Source organism: Nyctereutes procyonoides, unplaced genomic scaffold (genome assembly GCF_905146905.1).
Source record: "Nyctereutes procyonoides isolate TBG_1078 unplaced genomic scaffold, NYPRO_anot_genome, whole genome shotgun sequence".
Classification (NCBI taxonomy): domain Eukaryota; kingdom Metazoa; phylum Chordata; class Mammalia; order Carnivora; family Canidae; genus Nyctereutes; species Nyctereutes procyonoides.
Window position 1 is genome coordinate 21280633 of NW_026575146.1, and position 17509 is coordinate 21298141.

Below are 17509 nucleotides of genomic sequence, written 5' to 3' on the forward strand. Positions count from 1 at the left end.
CAAAGCATGAAGGGAAAAGAGAAGACCTGCATGCCATATACGATCTTCCAGGGAGAGCCAGGACACCCAGGACACCCAGCCGAGCAGCTGGTTGGGCACATGGGCAAGTGCTGCCCATCGAGAACCTCCACTAGCACCAGCCAAATGCTCCCCAAGTGACCGCAGCCCGTGTGTGCATCAGGGTTGACTTACAGGCTGCCTGTCACTCAAGGGGCCTTGGGCTCCTGGCAGCAGAGTTGTCTGGCACACTTTCCAGTGAGCATCAATCATAGCAAATGGGATCATGTGCTCAGGCATGTGACCCCAACTCTGGTGACCCCCTTAGCCTTGAGCGAAATTTTTCAAGGCAGCAATATCCTTGTTGCGGGGACACTGGAAGATACTGCACTGTTTCCCTGTCCCGCAGTATTGAGGCGAGGGTGGTCTTTGGGTCTAAAGTCCAAGATCAGGCCCTCTGCTCACATTCTCATCTCTGAGTGTCTAAACACATCAGGCAGGCTCCTCAGGGAGGGAGGGTCGAGCATCCCCAGCACCGGTACTGAGAGTCCAACCTTTGCCCTTTATGTCAGGTCAGCCCATCCCCCTCCCTTAGACACTCAACAGCATGCTGCCCTTGGGTCAGGAAATAGTCAATGTCACCAGTTACCAAGGACACCTCCTCAGCCTTCCAAAAAAAAAATTTATAAACAAAGCAAAATAAGATAAAATAACATAAAATATCAGGATTACTTGCATCCCCCTGTGTCTGGGCTCTGATGCTGGATGCTGGCTTGGACAGGTGTCCCTAGAGGTTTCTGTGAGGCTTTGCTTATACTTCCTGGCTCTGCTCTCAGCCTGAGGGTCCTTTCCCAGATCTTTGAACTGGGCACACTCCTCAGTGTCATCTGTGTCTCAGCAGATGCCTGGTGGGGTTAGGAAAATCTGGCCCATTATCTCCAGGATACTCTTCAAGGACTTCTCTGGAAGACATGAGGGATTCTTAAGGAAGTGAGATTGCCTCACTTTCAAAGGCTCTGAGCTGAGAGAGTAACAAAATCAGTTCCAAATCAGCCTATCTTAACCTGATGTGCATCCAGAAGACACACATTGTTTATGTACAAAATCCTAAACCTCGAGTTGGAGGGACCAGGCTTGTCATCTACCCCTCACCGAGGGCCTTCTATGCAAATACCTATTGAATTTTGACTTTTTGTGAAATAATCCATACTCCTTGTTTGGAGATGGTCAGGTACCTTACAGGCAAATGCAATGCAAGGCAGCCTGCAGTAAGTGGCAGAAAAGGGGAAAACCACAACACGAGATTCAGAGAACATAAAAACTCACTTTTGTCAAAATCACTGAAGGCCTCAAGTAGTTATGGAATTTTGTTTGATCCTAGGAGAGCAGAAATGATTCACATGGAGACACAAGGCGCAGTTCCTCAGTTCAGAGCAGAGGAGAGATTAGGAAGATGCGAAGTAGGTGATGGGTACACAGAGACAGTGGAAGAGTGGGTGAACCAGTTGGTGGGGAACCACAGGGCCTGCCCCTGGACCAACAGACCGGGGAGAGAAGGCCGCTGAGGGCCAGCTGGGCCTGGGAGACAGGGAGGAGAAGCTGGGGACTTGAGAGGAGATCTAGTTGAGGGTGAGTGACATTGGAGAGGACACGTACACATTAATTCACAGCACCTGAAAGTTTTATTCATTTGGCGTATCTCCTCAGTAGGCTGAAAACTGAGGGCCGTGTCTGAGTCCCCACCACATCACCAGCATAATGGGTTCAACTAGTATTGAATGAGGGAAGGGGTGAGGGGGCCAGGGTCTGGTTGGAATTTCATAGACCAAGGAATGGGTGAAGAATTCTTTGAATTATTGACAGACTTTCTTCACCATGAATGGAACATTCACTAAGTACCTGCTGGTATTGTATCCCGACACTGCAAAGGTCAAGGTTCAATTGAGGGAGATGCTCGTACAAAAAATAAGTACAACAGAATGTAAGTTGCATCGGCTTGTGAGGACAGCCCACATAAGCTGAGTACATTGGTGTGGGGGGCAGGAAGGTTGTCAAGGTGGAGGCAGCCTGTGAGCAAAGGTCTGGAGCAAAGTGCCCTGGAGAGGAGCCCAGCATCCTCCTGTGGACCTGGGACTGGACAAAGCTCACCTCGTTGATGGGAGCAGGTCACGAAAGGTTTTAAAGAGAAGTTTGACCTGATAGAACTTTGCTGAGAGGCCTGGAGGAGTGTCAGGCTGGGGTGCAGGCTGGAGTCAGAGGGGGGCTGTCCATAGGTAAGTAGGAGGTGCAGAAATGTGCAGAAGGGCCACGTTCATAGGACTTAAAAGGAGAAGCTTTGGTGAAGACCAAGGACTGAGGATGAAAGGTGGGCACCATGCGGTGAAGAGGGAAAGGGATACACAGCCCGGGGACACCAGAGAGGTGCCAGAGGGTGCTGAGCTCCGGGGAAAGGAAGATGTTTCCGAAGGAGGCAGAGGCCAGCGTTAGCAGCAGGTTAAAGACGAGGAGGGTGGGAATAGACTATTGGTAGATGTAGATTCTGATCAGAAGGTGTGCATGTAACAGGTAACAAATGCGCCCTTGGTCCAGGCTTATCATCTCGTCAGCCCTGCAGATTGTAGTCTACAGCATGCTGGCTCCCTTATCTGATGACTGTGGTGTGTGTGAGTGAGGGGAGTATTTGGGATAAAAGTATCTGAATGGGAGAAATGTTGATAATATAGTTGCATTTATTTAGAAACTCGTAGTTTATAAATTTCAAGGGACATAAACTCTGGCCTGGCTTTGTCGCTCAATGACTCTGGGAGGGAGCCAGCTGACTTGCCTGGATGTCAGTTTACCCAATTATAAAATTGTACTGTCAGACTTGTTATTTTTACGTCCTTCTGATTCTTACAAACAACAAGCACGATGAATACAACATGAACAGGTGGAAGTTGTTGGTTCTACCTAAGCCAGTTCCCATTGGCTGATTATGCACTCCACTTTCTGCCTTTGTGCCGGAGATTATGGATTCCTTCCTGCACACTCACGATCTCCACTGGTGACGTGGTGAACTGAAAACGTGCTAGAATAGAAAAAAATTTGGTAGGCAACTCTGCTGTGTTTTCGGGATGGCTAAATATTGCTGACACCATTGTGAGGAAGCAGCTATAAACTCTGAGGCACTTCAGGTAGAGCTGTCTTGCCGACACAGAGTTCCTGTGCTGCAGCGTGTGTCACCGTCACATGACTGTCTCTGTTTCTGCCTCCTCTGTTGGCTTTGTCTGTTCTGCAACAACTGGCCTGCCCTGGTTCTTGGCCTCCAGGTACTCAACAATCCCGTACGCCAGCATGGTCAGACTCAGGACGCCCAGGAGGATGTAGAGTTTGATGTAGACGCACAAAAATGTGCTGTATCCAAACGCAATGACGAACCCAAGCGCTTCCCACAGGCGGTAATTCGCAAAGGCAGCCTCCTTGTTCTTCTCGAACAGGACACCATAAAGAACTGCAGAGGAGACACGGCATGAACATGTTGCTACAAAACCTCAAAGGATTTTTTTTCAATTATTGATGAAAACAATGCAGCTTTCCCGCTCCCCAATTTTCTTGACAAAATCAGAAACATGTCCTTCTTAAAAAAGCAGAATTATTTCATGTTTATGGAAGTCTGGAGACATTCTTTAGCAGCAAAGAACCATCATACATAAAAGAAACAGAGTTCAAGCAATGTTAGCACTGGCGAGAGCTCAGGCCTGCCGATCACTTGGTGCATGAGTGTGTGGAAAAGTAAAGTAGAGCTTAGAGGATCGACCTGTGTCAGATGAGGCATGGCTCCTCACTGGACACCAAAAGCAAAGACAAACACAAGCAATCCTAACCGCCGGACCTCAGAATGTGACTATGTTTGGAGACGGGGCCTTTAAAGAGGTGATTAAGGTAAATGAGGTCATTAGAGAGGGCTCTCATCCCAAGACTGGTGTCCTTATAGGAAGAGGGGATCACAGCACAGATATGCATAGAAGGATGACCATGTGGGGACACAGGGAGAAGACAGCTGTCTACACACTCAGACGCGAGGCCTCAGCAGAGGCCAGCCTGTCCACATCTTGGACCTCCCGCCTCCAGAGCTCCGAGGAACAAGAATGTCTGCTGTGTCAGTCGCCCATCTAGTTGTACTCTGTTGACAGCCCTAGCAGGCTAGTTCAGTCTGATAAATGCTTCTAGAGGAAAGTAAATGGTTTCTGTTCCAGTTTGTAAGATGGTAAAATGTTTGATATAACTGCAAGCTCCCCGTCTGCTGGCTTGAGTGAGGTGACCCATGTGTAGGGGAGCTAACAGCCAGGAAGCTGAAAGCATTCAGCAGAGAAGTGTTGATTCCCAGGACCGTGCTGAGCATCCCAGCTGGTGCCCCGTGCTGGCCCATCCTGCTCTCTTCTCCTGAGCTGCCCCAGCCACCATACCTTCCCTTCCAGCCAACGGACTTGCCTCTTCACCAAGAACACCTCTCCTTGTGTGCTCCATCCACCATAGCCCAGAAAGGGCCCTGCACAGAGGCTTCACTCTGCTTCCGTCCCCTTGGGGGACTTCACTCCATCATGGAGCCCCTCTCCAGAGCTGAACCTTCAGCCTGACTCTCTTACCTCCTCTTCAGCCTAGAAACAAAGCCAGCTCTTTCCCACATGTCACACAAGCTGGATTCAGGTCCTCTTCATCCCTCTACCAACACTCAGTGGCTGTCTACACCTACTACATGGCAGTCACAGCACTGAGCTCTGCAGACATGAACAAGGCACGATGTCTGCTCTCAAGAAGCCCATGGCCCATTCACTGGACTTGGGCTCCGAACATTTGGATTCCCTCTCAGTGTGACCCATATGTCCCATCTGGACTGTTCACTGCCTTGTCTCTCAACAGCTCCAGACTGACCCATTTCCTCCTTTCTTATCTTACTCTGCTCCATGTTACTCCCGCATTTCTGCTAGGACAATCTTTGTAAAATGTAAATATGTCACGTCACTCCCACACGGAGAAGTCTTCAGTGATCTGGCCTGGCTATGGGGTAGAAGAACAAGCATCTCATCATGAGGGCAGGTGCCTCTGTGACCTGACCTTGTCACTCCAGCTCATAGCCTGTCATTGTTGAGCATACCCCTCAATATGGCCCCATTGACCCACTTCTGTGCTTTGTGCCTTCACATGTGGCAGGCCCTGTGTGAAGTGCCCTTGCCAGGCTTCTCCAGTGACCCTCCCCTCCAGCCAGTGATTCTTCAATTAGTTAACATACAGTGTTATATTAATTTCAGGTATACAATATAGTGATTCAACACTTCCATACAACATCCTATGATCATCAAAAGTGATGATTTAATTTCTCCGTGATGACATCCCACGAAGCGTCCCATTCTTATCAAGAATAATTCCAGTGCTCTCAAAGTGTCAGCAAAAGAAACTATTGAATGACCACATGGACCAGTGGATGGACAATGACTTCATGAATGTAGCACCAATAGGTAAAACCCCAAGCCAATGTCCTGTGGAGCTACCATGAAGAGAGCTGCTTATTCTTTCCTTCTAATTATATTACCCAAAGCCCACCCTGGGAGAGAGTCGAGGTAACACAGGATGTGCAATCAGAGCAGAACGAAGCAGGCAAAGGTGCCAGGTTTGCCCGTGAATGAGACAATGAGTAAACCAAGATATCACTCCTGTAGCACCGGGAAAGATGGACAGCGAGCCCTCTGTCTGCCCCCAGCCTCAGGGGGACCAGCCATCATCTGAGCCATGACCAGAGCTTGTTATTCCTGGGGGAGGCTGAAGTCTGAAAAGATGTAGGGGTTTTGCTAGGAATGCCCTTCCTGCAGGATGGGCAGCTGTGGGAGGGAGAGCCCACATGGAACTTTCTCACACATTCCTTTACCAGCTTGCATCCTGTTTTTGCCCTTTACCCCTTGCCTCCTCCCTGAATTTCATAGGGGAGGGATGTAGGGTAGAAGAGTCTCTCCAGCACTGGGGGGAAGGTTTGAGGCCAACAGCAAGATCTCTTGCAACCCTGCTTAGAAATTTCAACACTGGGCAGCCTGGGTGGCTCAGCGGTTTAGCACTGCCTTCAGCCCAGGGCGTGATCCTGGGGACCCGGGATCGAGTCCCGCGTCAGGCTCCCTGCGTGGAACCTGCTTCTCCCTCTGCCTGTGTCTCTGCTCTCTCTCTCTCCCCTCCTCTCTGTGTATTCTAATGAAAAAATAAAATCTTAAAAAGAAAAAAAAATTTCAACACTCAGAAGGTTCTTGGCACTTGGTTACTCAGCTGTCTGCCTACCATGGGAGGACCTCAGGAGGGTGAGGCCATCAGAAATATGTAATATCAGATATACATCATAAACCACATTCGTGTGCTTGGGAAAATGAGAGACCATTTGGAAGGCTCAGAAGAAAGTGTCCATGTGATCTGAGTCTGTGAAGTGCCCACCTTAATAAAAGTCCACCGACATTGTAAGTCTAATAACAAGATCTGGGATTTAGTAACTCCTAAGATTATTTTAAAGATGTCTTGTCTTTCTACAGATAGCCAACAGGTAAATGAAAAGACGTCCATCATCAGGAACTGCAAATCAAAACCATGATGAGATACCATCTCACGCCTGTTAGAATGGCTAAAATCAACAACATAAAACAACAGGTGTTGGTGAGGATGTGGAGAAAGGGGAACCCTTGTGCACTGTTGGTGGGAATGCAGACTGGTGCAGCTGCTCTGGAAAACAATATGGAGGTTCCTCAAAAAGTTAAAAATAGAACTACCCTAAGATTCAGCAATTGCATTACTGGGTATTTATTCAAAGAATACAAAGTACTAATTCAAAGGGGGGTACATACATCCCTATGTTTATAGCACCATTATTTAAAATAGCCAAATTATGGAAGGAACCCAACTGTCCACTGACTGGTGAATGAATGAAGAAGAGGTGGTGTTTATATACAATGGAATATTATTCAGTCATAAAAAAGAATGAAATCTCGGCATTTTTTTAATCATAAGAGGGCCAGAGAAAGAGAGAGAAAATCTCAAGCAGGATCTATACCTAGTGCAGAGCCCCATGCGGGGCTTGATTTCACAATCCTGAGATCATGATATGAGACAAAATCAAGAGTTGGTTGCTTAACCAACTGAGCCACCCAGGCACCCCAAAATCTTGCCATTTGCAATGCTGTGGATGGAGCTAGAAAAGATAACGTCAATTGAAATAAGTCAGAGAAAGATAAATACTATATGATTTCACTCATATGTGAAATTTTAGAAACCAAACAAACAAGCAAAGAGGAAAATAAGAGACAGAAAGAGAGAGAGAGAGAAACTAAGAAGCTGACTCTTAACTACAGAGAACACACTGATGGTTACCAGAGGGGACAAGGGTGGGAGGTAGGGTTAAATAGGGGATGGGGATTAAGGAGTGCACTTGTGATGGTCATCGGATGTTGTATGGAAGTGTTGAATCACTATATTGTACACCTGAAGTTAATGTAACACTGTATGTTAACTAACTGGAATTTATTATTTTTTAAAAAGATTTTATTTATTTATTCATGAGAGACACAGAGAGAGACAGACACAGGCAGAGGGAGAAGCAGGCTCCATGCAGGGAGCCCGACATGGGACTCGGTCCCAGGTCTCCAGGATCATGCCCTGAGCTGAAGGCAGCACTAAACCGCTGAGCCAACGGGGCTGCCCCCAACTGGAATTTAAATAAAAATTAACTGACTAAATAAAGATCTCTTGTCTTTCTTTAGAGGATGACACTTAAAACTGGATCCATAAATGAGATGCTAGTGAGGAAAATCCATGTTTGAGACACTATGGCTATGAGCAGTGGGTGTTTCTATGTTCTGTGGCCAACAGGCACAGCAGTGCTCTTAGCAGGTGCAATAGCAGAGCAAACGCACCCCAATTTCATGAATATTCTAGTAATAACTTCTAGTAATATGGCAACACTAACTTTAAGCTAATGTGTGGTTAATGGTCTATAGGTTGATGTCTTTAGATTTCAAGATTAAGTTTAGATTGTGATGATTATAAATTACCGAGTCGGCCTTTTCAGGAAATTACAATCTGGATCCGATTTTAATCCTAACACAAAGAAAGCAACACATTGGACAGCCTGGGTGGCTCAGCGGTTTAAATGCCTGCCTTCCACCCGGGGCGTGATCCTGGAGTCCCAGGATCGAGTCCCATGTCAGACTCCCTGCATGGAGCCTGCTCCTCCTTCTGCCTGTGTGTCTCTGCCTGTGTGTGTGTGTGTGTATCATGAATAAATAAATAAAATCTTTAAAAAAAAGCAACACATTAATTGTGTCAAATTCCAACAGTTGCTTAAGGATATGGTGGGAAAAATGGAGAGAAAATAAATACTCTTAAGGAGAAAAGGAAAGGAGGTAAAACAATATTTCAACAATTCTGAAGTCACCTCACATGTAGACTAGGCTTGAACAAATAAGCAATGTGATGTGCACAGTAGGAGCCGGGTTTCTCCTTGTCAGAGAAGGAAGTCACAGATCAGCAAAGGGAGGGCTAGAATGAATCTGTGGTGCTGGAGACGAGTCGGGGACCCCAGTGTGGACCTATCTTCGCTCAACTTACCTACAGACAGGCAGATACAGAAATACAGACACACAGGGATCCCTGGGTGGCTCAGAGGTTAAGCATCTGCCTTCAGCTCAGGGCGTGATCCCGGGGTCCTGGGATCGAGTCCCACAGCGGGCTCCCTGCATGGAGCCTGTTTCTCCCTCTGACTGTGTCTCTACTTCTCTCTGTGTCTCTCATAAATAAATAAATAAATAAATAAATAAATAAATAAATAAATAAATAATAAAAGAGTCAGACGTGTGTGCATGTGGGTCTCCCTGCTTTGTCCCCTGGAAGCCTCGTCCTCTCAGATGCATCTCAGATGATATGAGCATGCCCAGCACTCAAACCTTATTTTCTAACACTGTTATCCAATAAAATGAACCCAGGGTCCTTGGAGAAATGGCTGATGGTACTGCTGGCCCAGGAGAAGGATCTGGAATAGTTTGTAATGCCAGCAAGCTGGGTAATAGATGGGTATGTCAAACCAGTAATAGATGGGTATGTCAGAAGGACAGAGGTGCCAACAGAAAGATCCCAATGACCAAAACTGGAATGATTAGAATAGCAAAGAAAGTAACGTAGAACCGGACTGTAACCTAAAGGATGTGATGAATACATGAGCCCATAGCGATGAAGACAAATGGTTAAATAAATAACTAAATAAACTGGGGGGAAGGGACAAATATTCCTTATGAAGGAATTATACATAATTGATATACAGACTCCTCCTTCAGCAGATGGAGATTAATTATCTCTCCCTTGATTGTTGGCTAGACATGATGACTGGCTCCCCAAAATTGGCAGTAGAAAGGGAAGAGCAGCACTCTGTACTGGAGATGCCAGGCTGACCAGGAATCGATCATCAAGTCAGTGATTGATGTGATAAGAAGAGAAGATGAGATCCCACTTCACTCTGGGGTCTTCCTACCGAAAACTCATAACTCCAGCCTAATCATGAGAAACATCAGACAACCTCAAATCAGGGACAGTCTCTAAAATGCCTGACCAGTATTCTCCAGAACTGTCAAGGTCAGGAACAACAAAAAATAAGAGAAACGGTCACAGATCAGACCAAGGAGATGTGGCCACTCAATGTAATAGGGACCAGATGGGACCCTGGATGGGATACTGGGTGGGATCCTGGGTGGGATTCTGGGTGGGACCCTGGGTGGGATTCTGGGTGGGATTCTGGGTGGGACCCTGGGACACACAAAATGGGAAAACTGGAGAAAGCCAAATAAAGTCAAAAGTTTAGTTGAGTCAAGAGCCAACATTAATTTCTTAGTTCGCCAAATGTACCACTGTTTTGTAAGATATTGACATCAGAGGAAACTAAGTCAATGGTATATGGGAACTTTCTATACTGTCTTTGTAACTTTTCTGTAAACTCAAATTACTCCAAAATAAGTTTATTTAAAAAGAAAAGAAGCCTTAGGCTCCTGAGTGGCTCAGTAGGTTAAGCCTCTGCCTTTGGCTCAGGTCATGATCCCAGGGTCCTGGGGTCGAGCCCGGCATCAGGCTCCCTGCTTAGTGGGGGCATCTGCTTCTCCCTCCCCCTCTGTCCCTCCCCCTGCTTGTGCTCTCTCTTGCTCACTCACTCTCTCTCAAACAAATAAATAAAAGCTAAACACACACACACACACACACACACACACACACACAATAAAGAAGGCACCGGTGGGAGTGACCAGAGGCTGACTCCTGTCCTTGCATGAGGGTGTGAACATGTCATCAGGCCGTCTCGTTTGCTTGGGAAGGACAGGTTATGTGAACCGGGCGCGTAAGAGAGGCAGGTTTTCTGTGTTTATCAACCCGGAACAGTCCCTTTGGCAGCTAGCAGGGCAAAAGAGTATTTTTAGACCAGACATTCTGAATCTCAAACGCAGTTGCCATGGCAACGGCGCCCGGCTTCCCCGAACTGTCAGAGCGAATGAACAGACCAGAGCAAGTGGCCCAGATCGGTGGCCTCGAAGCCTGCGGGAGCCCCGGGGGATCGTGGAGCAGCGGTTGCACAACCCGCAGCAGGAAGGAGGGCCGGGGTGGCTTGGGTGGCACCGTGTTCACTTCCAAGCCAGGTTTTCAATTGAGAGGTGATGGCGGGGAGAAGGGTCCAATTGCCTGAGTTGTGTTCAGCCTCACTGGCTAGGAAAGGACGTGGCTCACCTCGCGTATTCTCTCAAAGAGACACATGTTCAGGGAGAACAAGACAAGGAAGCCAACTTGTGCTATCTAAAAAAAACAAAAATGGGGGAGGGCTGCTCTTGGGGGGCAAGGTGGCAACAGCTACCCCAACATTTGCAGCCTCCGTAAATACAAAGCCCCCGTGGGTGCGCCACACGGCCGGTGGCAAGCTCGAAGGGAGCCTGGCGCAGTTTACCTGCGGGGGATGCCGTGATTGAAACGCAGCTCAATGTTGGGGTAGGATGACCGCGAGCTCGGACTGCAAAAGAAATTCTCAAATAATGCAAAGATCACTTTTCCCCAACAACTGAGTTTTCCTTGAAAAAAAAAATTTACTTTTTGTCTTTACAAAAAGACAGAGATAATCCATGTTAACTTAGCACCCCTGATTCCGTGTGTTCAGGCCATGCACGGTGCAGAACGGTCCCGGGGGGGTTCACTGGACCTCACCTAACCTCGTCTGCACAATCCTGACGGGCTCTTCTGTCCTTGGCAAGACAAGGAGAGTGACAGCCATCACTCCTGTGTCTCAGCGAGGGAGAAAGCCAAGTCTTTTCGCTGCAGTGGCCTGAAACATCCAGGGGATTGCTGCACCAGGTATTATGCGGCCACTTACCCAGCCCCCTACCTGACTTGTAATGTGTAAATACTTAAAAAATTCCCAGGGGCTCAGAGGTGTCGGCTACGGCTGTCGGGGGCAAGCTGGCATGTGCATGTGTGGTGCTCGGGACACACCGGGTGTCTCACACCTGCATGTGGAGGTTGAAAGAAATTCTCTTATGATGCTGCCTGCATGATGGGACCTGTCCCTGGTTTACAGTTGGGGACCATCTACAGAGCTCACGTCCGTTTGTCTTTACCAATCCTCCATGGGGTCAAGCACTTCTACTGGAGCGACACTTCGAGCCCAGCCCTGCCAGGTGCTGACCTTGCTCCAACCACTTGCGATCACGGACCTGATCGCACACATGTTTGCACACGCCTCAGAGGTTTATGAGAGCCACCTGCACGACTGAGGCGGTGGGGAGGCTGCAAAGCCCGGACCCCTGGGGTCTGGGTGTGGGTCAGCAGCCAGGCCTCCTGCCCTGATGTTGCCTGCGGGTTGGCCTGGGTTGACCCAGTTTTTAGCCCACATGTGTTTCCCAGAGTGGGGCTGGGTGGCATGTCCCCTGGGGACAAGGCTCTCTTTGGAGCCAAACCCTGGGGCCCCCAGCCCCCCCTCCTGTCCCAGACAGATGGGCCTCTGGGGACTCAGGGTTGTCATTTTCACTCTCCCCTGCCAAATGGAAGCCATCAGTCACCTCTGGTATGCGTGCCACCGACACCCCTGCTTCCTGCCTCTCTTCTACTGGTGCCTCTGACACCCCCCTGCGATGGCTCATCTCACCTCAGAGAGCAGGACCCACAGCAGACACAGGTGCCCCCCCCACACACCCCAGTGGCTTGGCTACTGCTGCCTCCCACAGCAGGCCTCCCTGGGGGCAGCCAAGCTCCTGCTCTGATCCCCACCTAGCCTCTTGGCCTCCCACTGGGCCTCTGCTCCTAGGCTTAGGCCCCTCGTCCCTAACCCAGGCCACCCCTGCTGTTCTGTGCTGCATGGTAACCATGGTGGCCCCTGGCTTAGTGGGACGGTGCTGCTCCGTGGACAGCACCCTACCCTGAACCCTTAGGTGCAGCAGCCCAGCATTGTGTGTGCGTCCCTGCTGTCAGGGCCAGGCCCCCTGACCCCTGTGCTGTCACCTGCCTGCCTCTGCTTCGTCTCTCCCACTGCGTGTCCCTGGAGTGCCTTGCGGCCCGTAGACACCACTCGTGGTTTGACCCCTGGTGGCCTCCGTGTCACGTGGCACCCCGTAAGGCTGGCTGGTGCCCTGTCACAGCCTCCTGTGCTCTGTTTTGTGGGTGGCTGGGTCTCGGGCTCTACACATGCTCATGCACGCTCTGCCCTCCTGGTTTGCCCCAGAGACTGCCTAACCGGCCGCCCGGCTGGCGGGCTCAGTTCGGGAGCACAATCCCCAGGACTCATGGCACCAGGCATGCAGTGACCGCAGTCACGCCGTCTGTCACGTTGTCACTGGCTGGCACTCCGTGGGAACTCTGCTGACTCCTCTCCCCATGGTGACAAGGCCCCCGTGGCTCTTCACCCCCACTCCCCTCTCTTGGTCTGCATATAAAGGGCAGCCTTCCTCTGGCCAATGGGGACCCCTCTGTCATCCTGTCCCCCTCATTCCTTGTCCTCATGTCCTCATTCAGCTCCCTTACCTTCTCCTTCCCTGGCCGCTTGCCATCCTCCCCCATTCTTAGCATGGTCCCTAACTCTGAACCCAAATGCAATCATGGAGAGCAGTGAACCCTACCAACAACCACGCCTCAGCGCTGAGTGTCGTCTCTCTGCCTTTGCTCATCTGCCCTTTGTACTCCCATCCTGGGGACACTGTGCCTGCAGCCACATGTCCCACCTACCCACCGGCCCCTCGGCTTCCTGCTCAGAGCTCTGCCTCCACCTGCATCTCCTCTCCTGCTCTGTGCTGTGGCTGCCTCGATGCAGGTCTGTCTCATCTTCTCTCAGGACATGAGGACGAGGGATGAGGGGGACAGTTAGTGCAGCAGCCCTTTGTCCCCCCATAACCCGGTGGGCTGACCTTGTCACTTCCTGCTTGCACCTTTCTGTTGCTTGCACCGATGTTGAGCAGAGCCAGAGCCTTCCCTGGGCAGCCTGGGCCCCCGTCAGGCCCCCAGTCTCACCACCTCACCCAGCACCTAGCCCAGCCTGTGCCCCCAGCATGTCCAGCTGCTGTGGCCAGATTAGTTATGTCCACCAAATTCATAGGGTGAACCCTAACCCCAAGGTGACGGCGTGAGGCGATGGGGTCTCTGGGGGCAATCTAGTCTTGAGGAAGAGTCCTCCTCAATTGGATTTGTGTCCTTATAAGCTCCATGTCCCTCCTGCCCCAGGAGGAACAGCGAGAAGATAGCTCTGTGAACCAGGGAGTGGACCGCACTGGACACGGACTCTGCACCGTGGGATCAGCCTTGCAGCCTCCCTCCCGGCACCCCAGCCTCCCCTGGGTGCCCCCGCAGCTGCCGGCCTCCTACACAGCAGCCCCGCCCGAGTACAGCCAGCCAGGGTCTGACTCAGGCCTGACCCCAGACGAAGCCCCAACCACCCCCAGCTCAGTTCCCAGGGCACCGCACGCCCCATCCCACTGCCTCCAGTCGGCTGCAGTTACAGGCACCTGCTCGCTTTTCCACGCGGAGGTTCCACACCTCTGTCCCCATCGGGCCGGGGGTGCCTCAAAGGCCTCTCCAGCCCCATGGTTCCAGTGCGCAACACATGGCCACGTCCCTGCTCAGGGATGCTCCGCAAACAGAAAGCCACGAGGGACCTGACATTCTTAGGAAAGGAAGTTGTATCCGCAGGTGATTCCCTCCTTTTGCATCATGGGACTGAAGAAACTCTCAAATCCAAGCTGGCACCTAGAGCCCCATCCCCCTCTTGCCTCCTGCTCTAGTATCACCAGGTGGCACAACACTTCCCCACGTGGCCCCGGGACGGCAGGCCCTCTGCCCACCACGTGTCCCCACGGCTGACCTAGGTAGGGACCCCCAAGAGGGGACTCGGGGACAGGACACTCACCGTTGTTTTGTGTCTGCCAGACGGCATCAGCCACGCCCCAGAGGCCAGAAAACACGAAGAACACGGCCAGCTGGTCGGGGTGAGGTTTCCACAGCAAGAGGGCCACGATGCAAGACAGGTGGGTCACCGCACCTGTGCACACGGGGGGCAGAAACCAGGATATGAGCGCAGCCCCAGGAGGCTGGGACCCCCGATGGTGAAGGAGCCTCTTTGTTTGCTTCAACAGGTAAACAGTGTCTCCTGGAAATACTCCAGCCTGGCAGGGGGTGAGCCTCTGTAGACCCCTGGGCCCCCACCATCCAGGCCAGGCTTGGGGTGATGAACCCTGCTCCCCGCAGGGAGTGTCATGGTGCCTTGGCTGAAGAGACCCCAGAGTAACAGAAGGAGGGGGGTTGCAGCACCCCAGTCTCTCCCTGAGGCTCCCCAGCAGGTGCGGAGGTGCACGGAGGGGCGGGCAGAGGCACCCAGCTCACCCCCCTGATGCTACCCCGGTGGCTCATGAGTTCTGGCCTGATTCCCGTGGACACCGAGGCCTCTATTACTGCAGTGTAGCCCAAGAACAGCTCCGGGTGTTCCAGAAGCTGCTGACAGGGAAGAGGGGAGGTGCCTGCGGCCTTCACTGTGTGCCTCTGGCCTGTCACAACACTCCTCTGTTCCTGGGTTTCCGTATCTGTGAAGCGGGCAGTGGCCACGCCACAGGGCGATTGTAGGGACAAGATGGGAAAACCTTCATGGGTGACACGGCCCCTGGTCAGCTCATCGCTCTCCTTCTCACCGTGTCGTCGCCGCAGACACCTCAGACCCTGACTGGGGGGCCGGGTAACTGTGTTGCCAATGCCCTCGTTTCTCATTATTCACCCTGTCTCTGCTTCTTCCTTCTTCCCAACAGAGACAGATGCGTGTACTTGATGGGATGAGCACTGGGTGTTCTACTATATGTTGGCAAGTTGAATTTAAATAAAAAAATGTAGAAGGCAGGAGGGCGGGTCACCTCCTACAGGAAGCCTCCCCGCGATGCACGGGGGCTCAGCCCCCATGCACTCGCTCCTGAGCAGAGCATGGCCTTCCTCCTGCCCGTTGGTCCCCATTCCCGCCCGAGTCTGGCCACGGGTCGCCTACCCAGCCCATAGAGGGCCTTTCTGCCCGTGTACTGGGACAGCCTCCCGTAGAGCACGGAGCACAGCGAGTTGGTGGCGGAGAAGCAGATCATCACGTAGCCGACGAAATGGATGCCCAGGGCACAGGTGGTGTAGGACTGTGGGAGGAAGCACAGGGGGCGTTACCTGGAGGCTTGGGACCCGGGGGTTGGTCTGGATGGGGGGTTACGGTTGACACTAACACGCGGTCTGCTGTGGGACAGCTGACGTGTTGGACGGGCCCAGACCTTCATGGTGGCCTCACGGCACCTGGCCGAGGAGGAGACGCTCATGCTGGGCAGGAACCCCCAGGGACACCTGCACAGAAGCGTCCCTGCGCATCCTTTGCCTATGTTGCTCTCCTTAGGAATTAGGGGCTAATCTGAGCAATTCCTTGTGGGGCTGGTCATTTCCCGTTCTGCACACCAGACGGTTAGCAGAAGGTGGGAGGGATGAATGGAACAGGTGGAGCACAGAGGATGCTTGGGGCAGCCACTCTGCGTGATCCCACAACAGTGGATGTGTGTCCTGATACTTCTGTCCAAACCCCCAGGGCCGCACAGCACCCATAGTGACCCCTCATAGGGGTGATGATGACATGTCGTGGCAGGTTCACCGGCTGGAACCGACGCCCCCTCTGGGGAGGGACGTTATAATGGGGGAGACTGTGCATGTGTGGGGCTGAGCCATATGGGGCTCCTGACACCTTCTGTCAACCTTGCTGTGAACTGGAAAGAGCTCTACAAATAAAATAAAATCCTAATAGAAAAGAAGCAGATGTGAAGAAAATGAAGGGAATCTCTGCAGAGAGAAGAAGAAAGGAGTTCTCCTGCGTGGGACTGCAGGGTACAGAGGGCACGGACCTCTGCATGGACCCAGTGCCCTCACGCCCACACCGGCCGCTCCCGTCCCCGGGAAGAATCAGGACAGACACACAGATGGGCAGGCTGGACAGGAAGCCCCACTGCTCTGGGACGGCAGGGGCCTCCACTCCACGTGGACGGGATGTGGCCAAATGCGAAAGGGCTGTTTTGTCATTTTTGTCATTGGTCTTTGGAACTCCAAGACCCTCCAGCAAGACTGTCCTGGGAGCAGGGGCTGCCGGAGAGAATCTAGGACCCACGAATCCTGCACGGAGCGTACATGTCCTAAAAGATGTCGGTGGCGACCTGAAATTTGAATTTAACTGGGCATCTTGCTAGTGTGGCACGTCTACCGGGGAGGGAGCTGCAGTAGGCACGGAGTGGGAGACGTTTCCTGGTCAAGGAAAGACAATCCTGGAGGAGTGGACTTGTCCTGGCTCTGTGGCCCCTTGGCTGCCCCAGGTCCTACGTAGCACTTTCTGGAAAGGGGATCTCTGCTCTCTAACAGCCTAGTTTACGGCGTCCCTCCTATGGCACCCTAGGAGGGTCTTCAGGAAAGGACAGCACACGGGCAGGGAGCTGTGGAAACAGAATCTTGGTGAGCACGCCTCGGCGACGAGGGACAGTGGTGAATGGTGGCCCTGTGTTCCTGATGTGCCAGCCCCGGGAGACAGGTGTCCCTCTGCCGGCCTGCCCCCATGAGGCCTTCCCTATGCACGAAGTGGGCAGGCGGGCATCTAGAGAAAGACAGGGCCACAGTGCCCCAGAGCCACATCCATTTCCAGATTGAAATGCACAATTTGAAAACTAGCATGAGAAGGAATCCCAGTGTCACTCGGTGTAACTCATGGGTTTCACGTTTTTCCCTAAAATAAGGGCATAGGGTGAGGTGCAGGCAGGCATAACACAAAGAAGTATTACACATGATGCCGCACAGCTCAGGCCCTTTCCCTAAGGACACATCTCGACCAGGAGGTGGGCCCTCCAGACAAGGCCAGGTTCCAGGGGGTGGAAGTAGCCTGGAAGCTGAGATGCTGAACCATAAACTCTGCTCTCCCACGGCTGGAAAGGGCCTGGCGCGCCCCCAGCAGCCCCCG

General features: G+C 51.8%; 1 protein-coding gene across 5 annotated transcripts in view; it reads right to left on the minus strand.

The window, feature by feature from the left end:
- Positions 1-2708: 2708 nt before the first annotated feature.
- UNC93A (unc-93 homolog A) overlaps positions 2709-17509 on the minus strand; it is a 40036-nt gene continuing 25235 nt past the window's right edge. For all 5 annotated transcript variants that reach the window (XM_055312029.1, XM_055312026.1, XM_055312030.1 and 2 more), the window contains 3 exons: positions 15533-15668; positions 14414-14545; positions 2709-3487 (listed from right to left, as the gene is read on the minus strand). In XM_055312029.1, the coding sequence (XP_055168004.1) occupies positions 3222-3487; positions 14414-14545; positions 15533-15668 (534 nt within the window). In that variant the 3' untranslated portion in view covers positions 2709-3221. The remainder of the gene's footprint in view (positions 3488-14413; positions 14546-15532; positions 15669-17509) is intronic.